The sequence below is a fragment of the Haplochromis burtoni genome, unplaced genomic scaffold (genome assembly GCF_018398535.1).
Source record: "Haplochromis burtoni strain Fernald_Lab_line unplaced genomic scaffold, NCSU_Asbu1 Contig_97, whole genome shotgun sequence".
In the NCBI taxonomy this organism is placed as follows: Eukaryota; Metazoa; Chordata; class Actinopteri; order Cichliformes; family Cichlidae; genus Haplochromis; species Haplochromis burtoni.
In genome coordinates, this window is record NW_024582458.1 from 1,124,774 (window position 1) to 1,141,530 (window position 16,757).

Sequence of the window (16,757 nt, forward strand, 5' to 3'; positions counted from 1 at the left end):
AATTTTAATATATCAGATGCCTTACAAATATCATTTATATAAATAATAAATAATTATTTGAATAATAATTTGAAGAGACTTTTTTGTTATTAAGGGCTAATATAATTAGAATTGGAATTGAAGCGACAATAACATGTTGGATGATGGGAATTGAAGGATCTAGGTCTGCACAGTTTACTCAAAATAAATAACGAATGAATAATGGATACCGCTTAGAGCTATGTCAGCGCTGCTAGAAGGTGAAATCAATTTGTCCATGTAAAGTATGTCAAGAATAACTATTATGGAGTCCTCTACAAAATACATATTTATTTGTCACTGGTATTTGATTGGTGCAGTGGTTAGCAGGAAGGCTCAACAGTCAAGGTCACCTGGTGCCTTTGGGGACTCTGGCTTCCTCCTACAGTCCAAAGTCAGGTTAAGTGATGATTCTGTCCATATGTGTGGATATAAGAGTGTGTGATTGTGTGGTTGGCTGTCTCTCTCTGTTAGCCCTGCAATGCACTGATGTTGTTTGTGATGTTTCTGAGCTGGCATCCTTAATATTGGATAAGCAGCTAGAGGTAATGGATTGATAGTGTTTGATAATGCCTGAAAGAATTTCACAAATAAAGTAATTGCTATTCCTATTAGTGATATGTCTTATAAAGTGGGTAACACAAAACAGCAGAAGGCACAGCCTTGGCAACTGTGCAACACTGATATAAAAATATTTGAACTAGGAGGAAAAAATAAAATATTTCCAGCATGATTCAGTACATTCATCTATCCAGCTATTTTCACAGCTGCTGGTCCTTCCAGGGCGGCCTGAAACTAACATAAGACAGAATGGGGGTCTTACTCACCCTCCATTACTGGAATAAAAGCCCTAAAATCTGGTATGATCTAAGGCAGTGATACCTTTGTATTCATCACAGATACAGACAATATACGGAAGAATGCACACTGGACCTTTGATGGATCTGTTGTTGACACATCTCTGTAAACGAACAAGACTGGACGCTGAAAAATCCCAATTTTGGATTTCCATCCATGAAACATTTACACAATATTCTAATATTTAATCCACTGAAAGTTTTTTCCCCGATCTCTTTGCATATTAACTTTGTCTTTGATGTCTCCAGTTTTGAGATACTGTATATTAATGCACCAAAGCTAGATATCGGACATGTTTGAAATCCTTCACTATGCACAAACCAGATAGTTGATGAATATGAATACTGGAGTACTTATTTATAAATCTCAAAAATTCATGTGATATATGGGACAATATCTGGAAAAATGTTGCTAATTTAGGTTTGCGTGCACTCACCTTCTCAGGAAGACCAGCATAATCCTGTTTGGATAGGCTGACATCTAAAACACCCAGATTTAATGTGCTGCAATCGTTCAGTTGAACAATTTTGTATATTATAGTATTTAAAGGGCCAGGGCCCAATTCACACATACAGTCTACAGTTTGTGTTCCTGGTTATTTCTCCACATGAGATATGAGACATTTCATGTTTTCCTTTTCTGAGATATAAAGAGAAGAGGGTTTGGATGGCAGAATTCCTTCATCATTCTTGTTTTTAGACTGTTTGTCCGAGGATATATATAAACACGCATATGCACGATCTCTGGACACTTTATTAGTTACACTTGCTAGTATCGAGTTAGACCCCCTTTCGCCTTTAGAACTGTCTTAATTCTTTGAACAACAAGTTGCTGGAAACATTCCTCAGAAATTTTGCTCCATCCTGACAGCATCACACAAGTGCTGCAGATTTGTCATTTGTGAAATTGTTTTTGTTATTTATCAAAAACCTACATTTCTTTCTTCTTCCCCTCCTACCTAGACTGGTTAACAGCCCATTACAGGGCTATCACAGTTACCCATTCATTCATGGCTACACATTCAGCCTTATCACAGTCACCAGTTAAGCTACAGTCACACTAGGGAAAACAGTGGTTGGAGACCATGGCATGACTAAAATTACTGCTGTGCCATGGACACTTTCAGTCAGCTGCTGTCTTCAAAGCAACTTTGCTACGTAAAGACGGTGATGACAATAGGATGACTGACTGGTGTCAAGTTGTCAATAACGTGCATTTAGATCGATTTGTGATAATATGATGATTAACTGTGATTAAATCATCAAAAATTGCAGGTCTGGGTGCCCATATATCTCAATGGGTTGAGCGATTGACCCATTTGCCAAAAGATTACTGCAGATTTCAATGTGCACACACCTCCTCCCTCCTTTCCAGTCTCTTCTACTGTCTTGTAAAAATTAATTCTAAATTATTACCCCGCCCCCAAAAAGAGAAAAAGTCCATCCAGAAGCTCATGGATTTATAACAGAAATTCATTCACAAATGTCGATGTGACTGCTGCAGGACAAAGGCTTAACTGCAACCTTGCTTTCATATAAAACACAACCAGTTGAATTAAGCCCCATTGCAAAGAGACATGTAGCAGTTGGAGTCGGTCTGAGTCAGACTACAACTGTTTGGAGACAGGTTGCCTCCCACCAGGTGATCTGTGCAGTTGCTTCAAAGTGGTCACCCATAGGTTGAGGGTGTTGCACGGTCAACCTCTGGTCAACCAGTCGGTTACTGCAGGTACTCGCAATTGGTTTCCGACTGGAAAAGAATTCAGTGCAATCACTGGACAGCCACTGATTTTACAGAGTTGTGAGGAGGTTGCAGTCCTATTCTTACTCTAATGTGAATGAGCCATCACCTGACATCCACGTCTTTAGCTTGTGGGAGGAAACCAGAGCGAAAAAAAAGTAGAACATGCAAACTCAGGCCCAAGACTTGCAGATAAGCTAAAATAAATAAATAGATTAAGAATAATAGATTAATAAAGAGAATAAAAGAAAGACGAAATTGCAACTTGGGTAGGCAAGGCCGTGGATCATTAAGCTGAGGCCGGGGGGGGGGGAAATGAAGTTACCCTGTTCAGATTAATGGAAAGACAAAGTCAATCGTTAATATTTCTGTTACAGTCCAGAGTTTTTTAGAAATTAGTCTGGCCAGAGATGAAGAGGCAGATAGAGATCCGAGAATATTCAGGCAAAAAAAAAAAACCTGCTTAAAGATAAAAATGCAGCTATTTGCATGGAAGAAGGCACTTCTCAAGAGAAAATCGACAGAGATAAAAACACATTCTGAGCTAAGGAATATCTGAAAAGAGAGACTGATTATTAAAATATGGAGATCTAAAATTGCTGTGCTTCTTCTCCAGACTATTAGTATTAATGATGAGTGCTATTGGCACATTCTGTCATAGTTGTAGTGTGAAGATGTCCCGAGTCTGACTGCACTACACTGAATGAAGTCCTCCTAGTATTTTATCTGCCTTCAGGGCACGTTGTAATAAAACCTATGAAATGGTGCAGGTGTATCACAGAAGAGAGTTCAAGAGGGGCACTTTCTTGCAATATGTCATGCAGGCCGATATCATATTGATGCAGCAGCGCTCAGCATTGTTCTATAAATCGGTAATCTTTATTAACACAGTATAAACAACAAACAGCAACAGAAGAAACTCTCCTGTGGCGCGTATATGAGCAGAAGACCCAGCACATCTCAGAGGGGCTGACTGAGACAGAAGCATAGACATTGGGCTGATCGTGGTTCAGTTTTCATGGTACACGCACAGTATACACAAACTTATCAGATGCACGAACCTTGTACGGTCCTTAAGCCATTCAGTCAGTTTTGCAAATGGACGTAAGAGAGGACAAATTACAGTCATGCTGAGCAACAGTTAGCTACAGTATGAAACAGAGTTGATACATAAAAACCAAGTAAATCATCTCTTTAGAAAGGTTCTTTTATATAAATGATCTGAAGTGTACAAAACAGTATATTACACATTTCTCAATGCATGATTCTGAGCAAGACCCAGTAGCCTACAGTACACTTCCCTTCAACGTACTACAAACTACTTAACTGGATTACAAGCTACATACAGACTGCACTGTACTCTGCGTAGCACAGCAGCCCCACATGGCATCAGGAGACGATGGGAAAAAGGAAAAGATCAGCAGCATTGTCTTTTTTATTAAGAATACACACCTATAAAAATGCACCAGGCCTCATATATTGCCAATATCCCATGCGAAACAGCAGAATGCCATTCAAATTCACCTCTGTAACATCAGGAAAAGGATGCTGGCCCCCCTCACTACATACAGTTTTCTATCCACAAAGCTGCATGTAAACATCACCACGGCTGCTTCATAGTCCTATGTTTCTAATGTTTTTGATATACATATGATAAGTTAAGGCTCTTTAAGGACCTGAGGATTTTGAACATATGATGAGGCACACAGAAGGCAAAGAATAGCTCTAGACACAGGGCTAACTTAAAGAATGAGGAGCATGAGACAGCCACAAGGGCCCGGTTCCCATTGCTGTTAAACGGCCATGATAGAGGAACCCAGGGGAGAAGCTCTCAACGATAGCTCGATGTTACATCTGGTTACAAAGTCAGTAATTATCACGTGGATGGCTTTAAGTACTTCATCGACATTTTGGGAGCTGTTGGGTAACCCTCAAGGGACTGGCACCAAAAACGTGGCATGCTAATATGCTAATGCTTTAGCATCGAGGATGATGGGATTTAGACTCACGCTATACAAATAAACCAGTTATTGCTCCCTGTGATCATTCCTTCTGTCCGTACCGACTGTTTAAAATCTCTTCCAAGTGCAATTGCAGTATGATCTGTGGTCCGAGACTGAATTCTAGAGTTCAGCAGAAATATTTTAGCATTCTACAGTTAGCAAAGTCCAGCTATTAGCGAGGAGATTTGTTCTGTCTTCATAGCAGTAAAACTGCTGCAGCACAGCAAGGCGACACAAACAGGGGAACTGGCACATCAAAAAAACATTTAGTCAGTGCTAGGTTAAGACTATAGGATATTAGTGTGAAAGTACCATGGCCAGAAAAATGTAGCAAGGTTATGAGGCATGTTTTAGCCAGTTGAGTGAATGAGAGCTGACAAAAAACTATTGCTGCATATTGGATAGCTTACAACCAACATGCAAATTCTTCAATGGTCATTTGAGGCTGATTCCAAAAGACAGTACGTTCTAACAGACTTTTGTGTTAAAATGCTCAACTAGAGTGATTCAATTAACTTCTTTACAGCTGCTATTTAAAAAGCTTGGTATATACAGTTTATAAAAAATTGTATTTGGGGCAAACTGTTTTCATAGCTTACATGTCTGGATTTTGTTTCTGGATTAAAGTTAAGGATGTGGCCTGGCCAAGCAGCCAGTTAGCCTTCACCTTCGCTAATTCAGTCACTGAACTGGATTCCTCAACCATGTTTGAGGTGTTGGTGGGTTTTGAGAGAATTCTGAGAAGGATTATCATAAAAAAAAAGGATACAGTTGGGATACAAGCTATAACTTACTTGCTGTGAGGTACAGCTTGTCCAAGTAGTTATAGTTTAATTTTGGTCAGTTTTAGGGGCGTTATACATGTACACTTTAGGTTTGCTTGCTAATCAAGCTAGCTTTTGCTGATAATTTAGCCCTCCAAATATGTTCTGACTCAGAAAAAAAACAACATATAAGAACATCTGACGTTGGAATCTTTTAACGTGACACACTGAGCATGTTTATTAAAATAATTGTGCGGTCTGAGCACGGCACAACCAAGACCAGAACCTCATGTTGGACTTTAGCACAAGTGTCGATTAAGCTAACATGAGGCTGCAGTTGAGCTATGCCATCTTTGGACAGGAGGAATGATTGCAACTCATAACGCTTTCAGTGTTCACATTTCATGTGACTGCTTTGACAAAACTTTCCAAGCTTAGTGCCTATTAGGATTATCTGATATATCAAGATGACCCACAGCCACTTTCCTAGAATGATAAAGCATTAACATGTAAAGTCTAATGCTAGTTGTCTCTTTAAAAACTGGGATTAATAGCAGCATATGCCAAAGCTGTCGATGCAGTCCTTTGAGACAAGCTTTTTTTGTTTTTTTAAATAGTGCAGAAACAGAAATGAAGAAAAAAAACCTCACTTTGGTCTGCTGGAACCAAAGTCACAAGTAGTATCTTATTTTAGAAGACAAAGGGTGATCTGTCAAATCACATTCTTCACCTCCAGACTGGAAAATTTGATGATGTTGCTTGCCATGCAGATGTTCTGACCCAATACGCCCAGACAGACTTTAAATTTATTTAAGAAAAGAAAATCTATAAAAGCTCAACGTGTCATACAAAAAAATGCATATAAGACATTTTTTTCTGATTATTTTTTTCTTATGAAAGCTGCTTTGGTAACAACATAGTCACGACATCGGTCAATCTCCCTTACTTAGCCTGGGCGCTGAAGGGGACCCCTTCCCTGTTATCTCAATGGTGTTTTTTTTGTCTTTTTTTGTTGTTTTTTCCTTCGGCGTCTTCCTTTTGCTTCTAAAATCTAAATGAATGGATCTAGTTACACCGGAGTGGGCTTTGTTTGCGTTCTGCCGGAGCGCCGTCTTCACATCAGATGCAACGCCTGCTGCGAGACGTTTGTCATAAAGATGTCCGCGCTGTGAAAGACAGTGCTATTGTGCTGAGTGCTGATAGAGTGGAGACCTTGGATGCTGAGCCGACTGCGTTGGGGCCTGGAAAAGGTGTTGAAAAGAACAAGGCTGTTAGTCTATGAGAGAAATACGTTTTTTCCCCACCTTTTTCTTATTAAAGAGACATCTCTTCAACCTGCTTTAGCAATTAAGAGCTGATAAAAATATCAAAAACATGTTCTCATCTTACTCCTTGAGCAGCAGAGTGAGGCACAGAAAGGACTCTAAATAGAGTACTTTACTTTACATACTTTTTGGTGTCACGTAGAAGCTGTAATTACACAAATGTCAAATGCAGAACATTATTTCCCCAGTCTCTGTCGCTTTGGAGCAGCTAATCTGTTCTGCCAAGACAGCAGCAGGGGAGGGGATTATTCAGCTCAGCCACGAGGGAGACACTAACTAGCTCTCCACTGACCTGGTATCCTTGGGATGGTGATCTGCCTGCTACTGCTGCCTTCCCCTCCCTCACCAAATGGCTTTATCTGGATAATATAATCCTCGTCAGTAGGAAGCGCCAGCTCTACAGAGGTGGTGTTTGTTTCCATGACGCTGGGGCGACTGTGTCGATTCTTCTTGTACAGCACCTGAAGAAGACGAGATCGAATTATGGCAGCGTGGCACGGGACAGAATTTTCTAACAAAACAAGGCGTCTGGGTGCTTACTTTGTAACCAGTGACCTCTGACTCGTTCTCCAGGGCTTTGACCTGCTCCCAGTTCAGTATAATCTTGGAGTTCGACGTGTTCCACACCACTTTACCCGGTGGCTGACTGGGTGCTGGGAGAGCAAAAACACATCATTTACCTTAAAATGATAGCTGAGCAGTGGCACACTGATCAGATGGGTGTACTGTGAAGCAACTGTAACATAGCCAGCCTTTGTTTGTGCTAGCTGGTTCTATAAAACGTAAAATCCCAGTAAAGAGTTAATGGGATTCGCACTCTACACAGGAGTGTACTGCGAGGTTGGAGATTGAGAAAAACTCTTCTGCAACTTCAAACCAGACAGACAGAATGGGATTAGAACCCACGCTGTCTGCATCACGCTCTGTGCTTATAAAAAAGGTGACCCAGCCAGCAAATAGTCATAAAAAGGTGTTGAAGATGACTTCAAAACAAGATGAAGATTTGGTTAACTCTCTGAGGTAAGCATTGTTGATGACCCCAACCAACTAAGTATGTCTAATCCTAGGCAGTAAGAAAAGTCATATTGTTTTTTTTTTTGTTTTAATAAAATTGTCCTCTCAAGCTTTGGAAATAAGAGAACAAGGAAAATAATCATTCTATTTCACACTCATCGGAAACTGTTCACATTCAAAAAAAAATTGGCATGTCGGAGCCACAGATTCTTTAGAAAGGATAAACTATTTCCATATTGTTTCTATCCATAGCACAAACCACTGCTGTGCAATGTGCACAAAGATGTGCTTTAACTTTGTAATTCTCAAAGCTTGTAAAATTAAGTTCAAACTGAGGGTTATCTTCCAATTTACACAGAGTATAAAACTTCTTCAAGAGTCTGAGCTGTCACTTGAGAAAGCATCATGGCAAAAACAAAAGAAATCCATTTAGACTTGTTGACGCTCGTAAAGCCAGAGGGAGAAGTATCATCAAGAAATTCTAAACGATTTAAAAGATTCTAGAAAGGAAATTAGTGAGCGATGTGTCTAAAGACCATAGAATAACTGCCAAAACAGCAGTGAATGACTTTGCCAAGTAAGAAGATGACAATCACTAGAACTCTGCACAGGAATGCACTCGAGGTTGGAGATCGAGAAAAACCCTTCTGCAACTTTAAACCAGACAGAAGTATGATGAGGAAAACATGGAAAACGATGATGCATACTGGAAGCACATCTTTTTCTCAGATGAGATGAAACAATAATAATAACAATAATAACTCTGCCGTCTTTTGTACATATGCATACACTCTATGACAGCTGGAACAAGCTCAAACCCCCTGGCAACCATGAACTGCAGTAAGCAGTTGCATAACTGATGCATGCATGGAATGAACAATTTTTTCAATAAAGAAAATACTGATTTCATATTGGTAATACTAAATCAGTGTCCTTTGTGTACCTGGGGTCTCTTCACGATCATTTTGTAAAACAATCAAATGTGACATGGAAAAAAAAAACACAAACAAATGTGTTTGTTTGTTGAAATAATGTCGAGGGTGATATAGACATCTACCAGACTTTCACGTCTGAGCCAACATGATCCCAATTTTATGGCCGTGCATCATTTTGATGCATATTTAGACCTCTAATCAGCAGAAAATTGCTCAGTGGTAACCAGTTGAAATAATCTGTATATCCCTAAAAGAGCCTAATGTGCTGATTCTAGCTGATATTTAACTGAAACTCTGAAGATAATCTACTCTGGACTGGCCTATATGATCAGTGAAAGTTACTATAGAGATCTATTCAGGTTAAAATAGGCCACCTTTTATCTGAGTTTAGTCCCAATATAACTCAGCCAGCCATTAATCTCTTGCAGGCTCTAATTTGATCCCATACTTACGTGGCTTTTTGGTGGTAACGTTGACGGTGGTGCTGGGAGGCCCCGTTCCTGCAGTGTTATACGCCCTCACTGAGACGTAATATGCGGTGCTGCCTTTCACCCCGCGGATAATAGTAGATGTTTGATTTCCTACAGTCCTTTGCACGCTGGCCGTGTCTTCCCTTTCACTTCTACTCCAGTACCTCAGCTGAAAAGCAACAAGGTAGAACCGCAGACGTGAATGCAGAAAACACGATGGACATCTTAAAAGCTTTCTGTTACACCCTGTCAGTGAGGTGCAAACTGGAAACAGGGAGATGTGAACTCAACTGGATGGAAGCTGTGAGCGGTCTGAAAACAAGCTTTAGCAGCATGCCACCTTGTGCGCCTTGTGAACTGTGTTCCTCCGTTGTGCCGGGCAGATGTGTGTTCTGTTTAAGTTTTGTTTGTACAGATTGAGGTCAAATATGCAAAAGTGGGGAAACAAAAAAAAAAGAAATAAAAAAAAGTGAAAGAATCCATAAAAATCCCCTGCCATCAATGTCCACTGATAACAGATTTTCTTTGTCACCCTGCTTGTCAGGGCTGAAACAGCGGGCATGCTTGACAGCACAAATATAATTTGCCTTTCCTCACAGGAATGGTTTGCTGAGGGCCTGCTCCTCTGTTGCTTTTGAGTGGTCAACAATTTATAATTCTGGCATTTTACGCAGTCCGACGACGAAAACGTCTTCGTCCACATCTTGGATTTCAACAGTGAGCAGAATTAAAATGACAAGAACTGACGGAGAAAGTCTGCAGAGCCACTGCTTGCTATGTTGTGTGGATTAGAAGCTAAGCATTCTATCCCTTGGAGTATTGCATCAGCACGCTAATCAGGGTGGTTACAGTACTTAGGTAAGCAACAAGAGAAACACAACCAAACCCACAGGCCTGGGACTCGGCTGGACCATTATGCAGGCAGCGAGCTATTATCTCGTATGCCCAAGGTGCATAAGTCTCGAACACTCATCAATAATAGAAGACAACAAGATTGTACAGCATTAGCTGGCATGTGTGCGCACACACGCATACAAACAGGAAATGCATCCAGGGGAAAACTCACACAAACAAGGTATTTCATCAGAGCTCACCTCGTAGCCCAGCACTCTCTTCTTGTTGGCGTTCCAGGGCAGAGCTTTCCACGAAACTTCAATCTCAGATGCAGAGAGGCTCTTGGCGCGGACCCTGGTGGGCGCTCGGCCAGGCTCTGGAGTTAATGTGTAAAGACTGGTTTTAGAAGTTGCACTGCGCTTTGATGACCCCTCAAAGAGAGAACATCAAAAAAAAGTTTCAAAGCGGCTTCTTTTTATTAGAACAACAGAGGGAGGAAAGTATGCTGAAGACGCCTGCGAGTGCTGATAGAAGAAGGCTGCCTGCGAGATTGCTGCTGCCATTTAAAGAAAGGAGGACTGACTCAGTCTTTTAGTGATGAATCACTGCTAGCTAGACATGCAGATCTATTCCAAATCATACACACCTTCCTCAGCAGAGTAGATAGTGGTAACAGGTCCAAATGGCCCTTCTCCCAGGTTGTTGTAAACCCCAACCTTGACTTGGAAAGGGGAGAAGGGCTGAATGCTCTCATTTTTAAAGACGTATCTGGATGCTTCAGCGGAGGGTACGGCTGCCTGCATCCAGCCTGTGGCGCCGTGGGGTCGAAAAGCCACCACATAGCCAAAGCCCGGTCCGTTCTGCAGCTCTTCCGGAACAGGCTGCAGGAAAACAACACTGTGAGAGCACTTGCAAAAGAAAGGGAAATAAACACACTGCAACTCTGTCTTTATATTTTATTTTTTAACTACAGTTGCCATGTGAGGATGTGACGAAATATGGTCAGACACGAGGCTTTCAGTTTTTTAGGCAATGCTTGTCTTCAAATAAAACATGCTGAACACACAAAAACTATAAGTAGACACATCCATTACACAGTACAAAGCACTCAGCATGATAACATAGCCGTAGCCGTGGTCATGCTTCAGATATTTATAGCTCCATTATTCTAGTGAATAAACCAAACCTCTTCACTCTGGTCTACTAAAAGATACATAGAGCACATCTTTTTTTTTTGTTTGTCTGGAGAGAAGTGGGGTCTACTGTTTTGATAAAACTTGTTAAAACTGCTAGAATAAGTGTTTATGGTCTCCAGACATTCAGAATGACCACCCAAAGCTTTTAAAGGTTCTTGAAAAAACAAAAAAACAGTACTAATCAGACAGAAACAAACACACTTGAATACGCTGTGGTGTCCCTCAGGGATTTATTCTTGAGCACTCTTTGTTTTCAACTTTTTGTTATTATTTTACTATTATCATAGCAAAACTGCATCTTCTCTCATGTTTGCTGATTTTTCTCTGCAGTTATTAGAGGTAACCTCTAAATACAACAAATGGTTTTTATATTATGCAGTTTTTCTTACTTCTAAAAAATGTGAAAAACCTTTTAGAATTTAATTTGGGTTTAGTGAGTTTGGCATCGTAACTAATGGTGGGTTCGGGGTCAGCTGTAGCAGATATGAAAAAAATGAAACTTTAAAGCCTATTCTCTACACAGCGTTTGCTACTGATATTGCCTAAGCATTTGTACATTTATGAGGTGAAAAGTATCAATCCTAGGGTAATGTTTTGTCTTTTAATTCAAAATAAATACAGGAGAGTTGAAAAAAAACCCTATTTATTTATATAATTATTTCACCAGTTTGCCAAGGTTTGGATGAAGACCCAACTGTGACCCTCAGATGAGAGGAAGTTAGTTAAGGTGTTTAGAAACAAGCCAGAAACGACCAAAGCTCAAGCCTGCCATGAGCTAGAACCTGCTGAAAGTGTCACTGTCCATTGTGAACTAAGTTTTACATCGCTATGGACTGAGAGGTTGCTCACTAAGAAATAAGTCGAGCTCTAACTGAAATTAACTAAATTGGCTACTAAAAACATCTGGTCAAGGTCCAACTGAAACATTTAAGCAAATATATGTGGGGTCTATGTATATATCTGAAGCCGTATGTATACTTTTGACTCTGCATAGTTTAGAGAAAATCCAAGAGAAATTCAAATGTGAGCATCCAATTCTTATTTTGTAAAAATCATTAGTAATACATGCTGCGTTCCACCCTGGAAAAAACAACAGTCCAAAGAAATCATTCAAAGTCTTCTGTTTCATACTAAAGTAAACTAAACTCTTGGCTGGCTATGTTGGCTGACCAATATAGAGTTGTGTGTGTCATTGACGCAAACCTTCATTCATATCTTGAGCTGTATTCTAGGCCCTGGGTTGCAGCCATGCGAATAGAAATGTCTGCTGTTACCCTGGGGGAGAGACGCCTTTTCTTAATTTCTTAAAGGAATAGTTATGAACAACCTGCTGCCCCTGCTTTTGTGTGAAAACACAACGGCATAAAGAACTTCAGGGGCTGAGGCAAAACAGGGGCTTCGCTTAGCAGAAGTTACCTTTTAACCACACTTGTGCATACTGAAACATCAACAGTGAAATGGTTCACAGCAGGAGCTGATGATTCTGAGCAGCAGCTTGAACAAATATACGTTTTTGGAGCCGGGCTGATATGCAGGGGGGCTTTGTAGAAATAAGAAAAGAAAGAGAACGAAAAAGGAAAAATAAAGAAAAGAGGAGAAAAGTGAGAAGATAATCACAGAAAAAAGCCGGAACTTCGAAGGAACAACTGAGTTTAATTATCTTATTGAAACCTCAAAGCATTTTTCTCTCCCCCAGGGTGACAGCAGCAGTTATTGCCTTTCTGTTCTTAAAAATGAAATGCCATACATTAAGCAGTTCAGCTGTTATTAATGAAACAGAGGCCTACATCCACAGAGAATAATGACGTCTGGCTGCCTCCTCCATGGGTGAGGGGGTCTTGAGCAAGCTTGCTTACCTCCCATGTGATGACTAATTCGGAGCGACTGCCACCGCCTCCGCTCACATTAGCTGGTGTGACCTTCGGAGCTAAAGGAAGAAGACAGATCAGCTTAGCTGGGTTGACTTCACATGACACTGCAAAGGCACATGTAATAATGCTCCTTCCAGCAAATCCTAAATTGCTAAGAGAGGTAAGTGTGTGACAAGCCTGAACTTCAGCATTCAGATACATCAGCAAACTTCCCATCTCCGAGTCGAAAAGGGAACACGTAAAGAATCTAAACTTGTTAAACTGCTAAAAGAAGCTTTTAGAGATGTTTTGCAATTTGAATGAGACTTTCATTTTCTTTTGAGGCAGTAATGATATCCAGCACACTGACTGTATATTCAAGGTTTTTGCATTTTATTTTCCTAAGATATTTATCAGCATTTCTAAATTTATTGGACACTTGTGTAGAGAGAAGTGTGTAGAGGGAACGACACGGAGCAAATGTCTTGCCTATTGGGACTCAAACCGGGAGCTCCTGGGAGCATTTTTTGGTATGCGCTCCACCTATCAGGACTGCCTATTGGTTGACATTTTACAAAATATGCTTATACCCTTTACTTGTCAAAGGTTACTTGAAAAAATTAATCCCAAAAACGGAAAAAAAACTGAACTAAAGACAGAAGTTGTGAAAAAACTCTGTGAAGATGTAAGAAGATCTAACAGAACCAGTCAAGCTGACTAATGAACATATGCTTGACTGAAAACAAAAAGTCCATCTCGGGTGGGAATTACGTGGTGGAAATAAGCAGGAACCAAGGCTGAACATTGAAGCCAACATACTACAAGTAGCAAGAACTGCAGTTCCTCTCATGGCCACTTGAGCCTGGCTCCAAAAGCGTGCTCATCCCCATTGACTCCCATGTTGAAATGCCCAACTTAACAGTGTTAAAAAGCATCTTTACAGCCAACCACAAAAAAGATTCTGACATCTATGGATAGTTTCATAACAAATTTATGGCGGCTTATCACCCATCTGGAAACTGGAGTTGGGGTGTGGCCACTTTGACAGGTGCTGTGACACCAACACATTCTCACTCTCGAGGCGTAATATTTTACGCTAGGTGACAAATCATCAACATATTACGCTTCCGGGCACCCAACACATCCCTAAATGACGAGATCGGAAAAATGAGGAAATATGAGAACGGTTTGGAATCAATCTACACATGTTCGTTCATTTTATTAAAATCGCTTTGGAAAACACTATTTAATGTCATTAAAGTGGGGTGGCTGTAGCTCAGGTGGCAGAACAGGTCAGCCACTAATCAGAAGGTCAGTGGTTCGATCCCAGGCTGCCTCCTGGCTGCATGCCAAATATCCTTGGGCAAGATACTAACCCCATGTTTGCCTGCTGGTGGTGGCCAGTGTCCGGCAGCCTCGCCTCTGTCAGTGCGCCCCAGGGCAGCTGTGGCTACAACATAGCTTGCCATGCCAGTGTATGAATGTGTGTGTGAATGGGTGAATGGCTGAATGTAGTGTAAAGCACTTTGGGGTCCTTAGGGACTGAGTAAAGCGCTATACAAATGCAGGCCATTTACCATTAAAGTGCTGGTTCAGGTTAGGGATAAGGTTAGGGCTGGAATACATGGCTGGAACGTGTATTACCGCAGGAGCATCATTCTACTAGATTTTATCCATAACCCGGCGCTACCATAAGAACACGGAAGGTCACCTTTTGTGTTCCTCAGGAATGCCGCGTGACGTGGAGTGATTCTCCCCTTGAGTTTCTCATGCAACCAAGCTTGCTAGTGTTAGCTGATAACTTCACTTATGTATGGACAGAGCAAGGCTACTAACGGTTTCCCTTCCTCCAGCATTAATAAACATTTTGGGAACAGTATTTCCAAAAAAAGTATTCAGAAAGTTGGGTAAATGATATGTATACTGGTCAGTTTTGAAAACAGATTCAGTACGTACATGTTCCTTTTGTCCTTGCTTGTTTGGATGGCTTGCTGGGCTCACCAGTCCCGATGGAGTTGCTCGCAAGGACTCGAAACTCATACTCTACCCAAGGGCTCAGGTCTATTACTGTAGCTGTCAGCCGGGTGCCCCGTACCACCTCAGGAACTGGCAGAAAACACACAGTGCCCTCTTCAGTTTCAACACATGAATGTGTGTGGCTGTGTGTTCTTGGAGTGTCTCAGCTAAGCATCAGTAGCATGCTATCCTCCAGGCTAACAGACATGGTAGTTACACAGCACACTTCCAATACTACACAAGGACGCATAAGGATTTTTAAAAAATGCACATAAACACATACATTGACCATTACATTGCCAATTTGGTGATCTTTGTTGAATTCTTTAATAATGCATGCATGGCACTGTGTAGTTGTTAAGTCAGCTGAAACAAGCAAAACACCAGAATCGCTGTAAGGGACTGAATATTGAAAACAAACATAATGAAAATGATTCCAGTTAAAAAGGCAAAAACTAATTTTCTTCCTCTGGGTTCTGAGCCCCTACAAGGTCACATTGTATTTCTGTTACAAATCTATGACCCTTGCTTGGCAAATCAATGCAGCCAGTAAAACCATCTTTGATAAAAGTGTCCTAATTCACAAAAATATCAATAGAACGAGATAAAAGCATATTACGCCAATCATGTGTAAATGTTAAGGGTGCCATAAAGGATGTGGGCAAAGATTACACCGATCCCATTACTTAACTGCACTATCAAATTACGGCTGTGGCAAACAAGCTTCATCATCGGGACGAGATCCATGTTTCAGGATTCCCAAGAGAGCGATAAAATGGGAGTCAATGGTCCCACTACAATTGATGCTGGGGTAAAAATTACATCTTCAATATTTTCACAGCCGAGGCATGATGAAGAGTGGCCCCCTCCAGGTGACTGGAGGAGGCCACAGCTGGTTGGAGAGAGCTTACCTGTGGTGACAGCTTGCCACCCGAGGGAAAATGGTGTCCTGGCTTGGATGGTGTATGCCGTAATTGGACTGTGATTATCAGGACCGGGCCTCCAGGACAGAGAGGCTGTGGTATCAGTGATTCCTTCTACATGGATGCTGGTGGGGGGCCCTGGGGGACCTGATAGATGGCATAGCCAAGGCAGGAAAGAGAACAGAATGATAGAGAGACAGATGGAGGAAGAAGGTAGGGGAGGGAGGGAATGTAAATCAGGAAAAGATGGAAAGATGGTAGAGAGTGTGGCGGTGGTTTTAGCACCTGAGGCTACTGCAGCGACGTCAGTTCAGTGTGAAACCTTTGGGAGCTATTGGGTCTAATTAGACAGTAAATTTCCTTTAAACCTTCCAGAGAGAAATTTCCACTCGCCTAAATTTTCTCTCCCTTTATTCCTTCGTCAGTGAAGTGCAACCAGTCACAGTAAACATGCATCACTGACAAAGCCAGTCTTCTTCAGGTAGATCGTGAATTATTTAAATCACAGTTATTATGGTGACTCACCTCTGATGACCAAGTCAACAGCCACGGAAATGCTGTCCACCTTGGTTTGCACGGCGCACGTGTACTTCCCGGCATGCCTCAGCTGTACGTTCCGAATCATAATGTCTCCCGCCGAATGCTGCTGTCATTCAACACATGCACAATCACCCACAAACACACAAACAAGCAAAGGAGTTTCGTAAGCAACCTGCTATTGTGATTCCAATTCAACGCTCACTTTTTCTGTAGCCAAGCGGGAACAAACGAAACCAAACAGAAAGCTTATTCTCATATCTTCAAAAAGGAA

The 16,757-nt window shown here is 41.2% G+C and overlaps 1 protein-coding gene across 2 annotated transcripts in view; it reads right to left on the minus strand.

Moving 5' to 3' along the window:
* Positions 1 to 3,476: 3,476 nt before the first annotated feature.
* Positions 3,477 to 16,757, minus strand: part of LOC102300736 (contactin-4) — a 180,832-nt gene continuing 167,551 nt past the window's right edge. Inside the window, exons 14-23 of one of the 2 annotated variants that reach the window (XM_005933441.3) lie at positions 16,472 to 16,589; positions 15,935 to 16,093; positions 14,964 to 15,113; positions 13,014 to 13,084; positions 10,608 to 10,842; positions 10,222 to 10,337; positions 9,110 to 9,296; positions 7,249 to 7,361; positions 7,001 to 7,169; positions 3,477 to 6,624 (exon numbers count right to left, since the gene is read on the minus strand). In XM_005933441.3, coding sequence (XP_005933503.1) covers positions 6,533 to 6,624; positions 7,001 to 7,169; positions 7,249 to 7,361; positions 9,110 to 9,296; positions 10,222 to 10,337; positions 10,608 to 10,842; positions 13,014 to 13,084; positions 14,964 to 15,113; positions 15,935 to 16,093; positions 16,472 to 16,589 — 1,410 coding nt within the window. In that variant the 3' untranslated portion in view covers positions 3,477 to 6,532. Of the gene's footprint in view, positions 6,625 to 7,000; positions 7,170 to 7,248; positions 7,362 to 9,109; positions 9,297 to 10,221; positions 10,338 to 10,607; positions 10,843 to 13,013; positions 13,085 to 14,963; positions 15,114 to 15,934; positions 16,094 to 16,471; positions 16,593 to 16,757 lie in introns of both variants that reach the window. The other variant, XM_005933440.3, reaches the window with a different exon arrangement.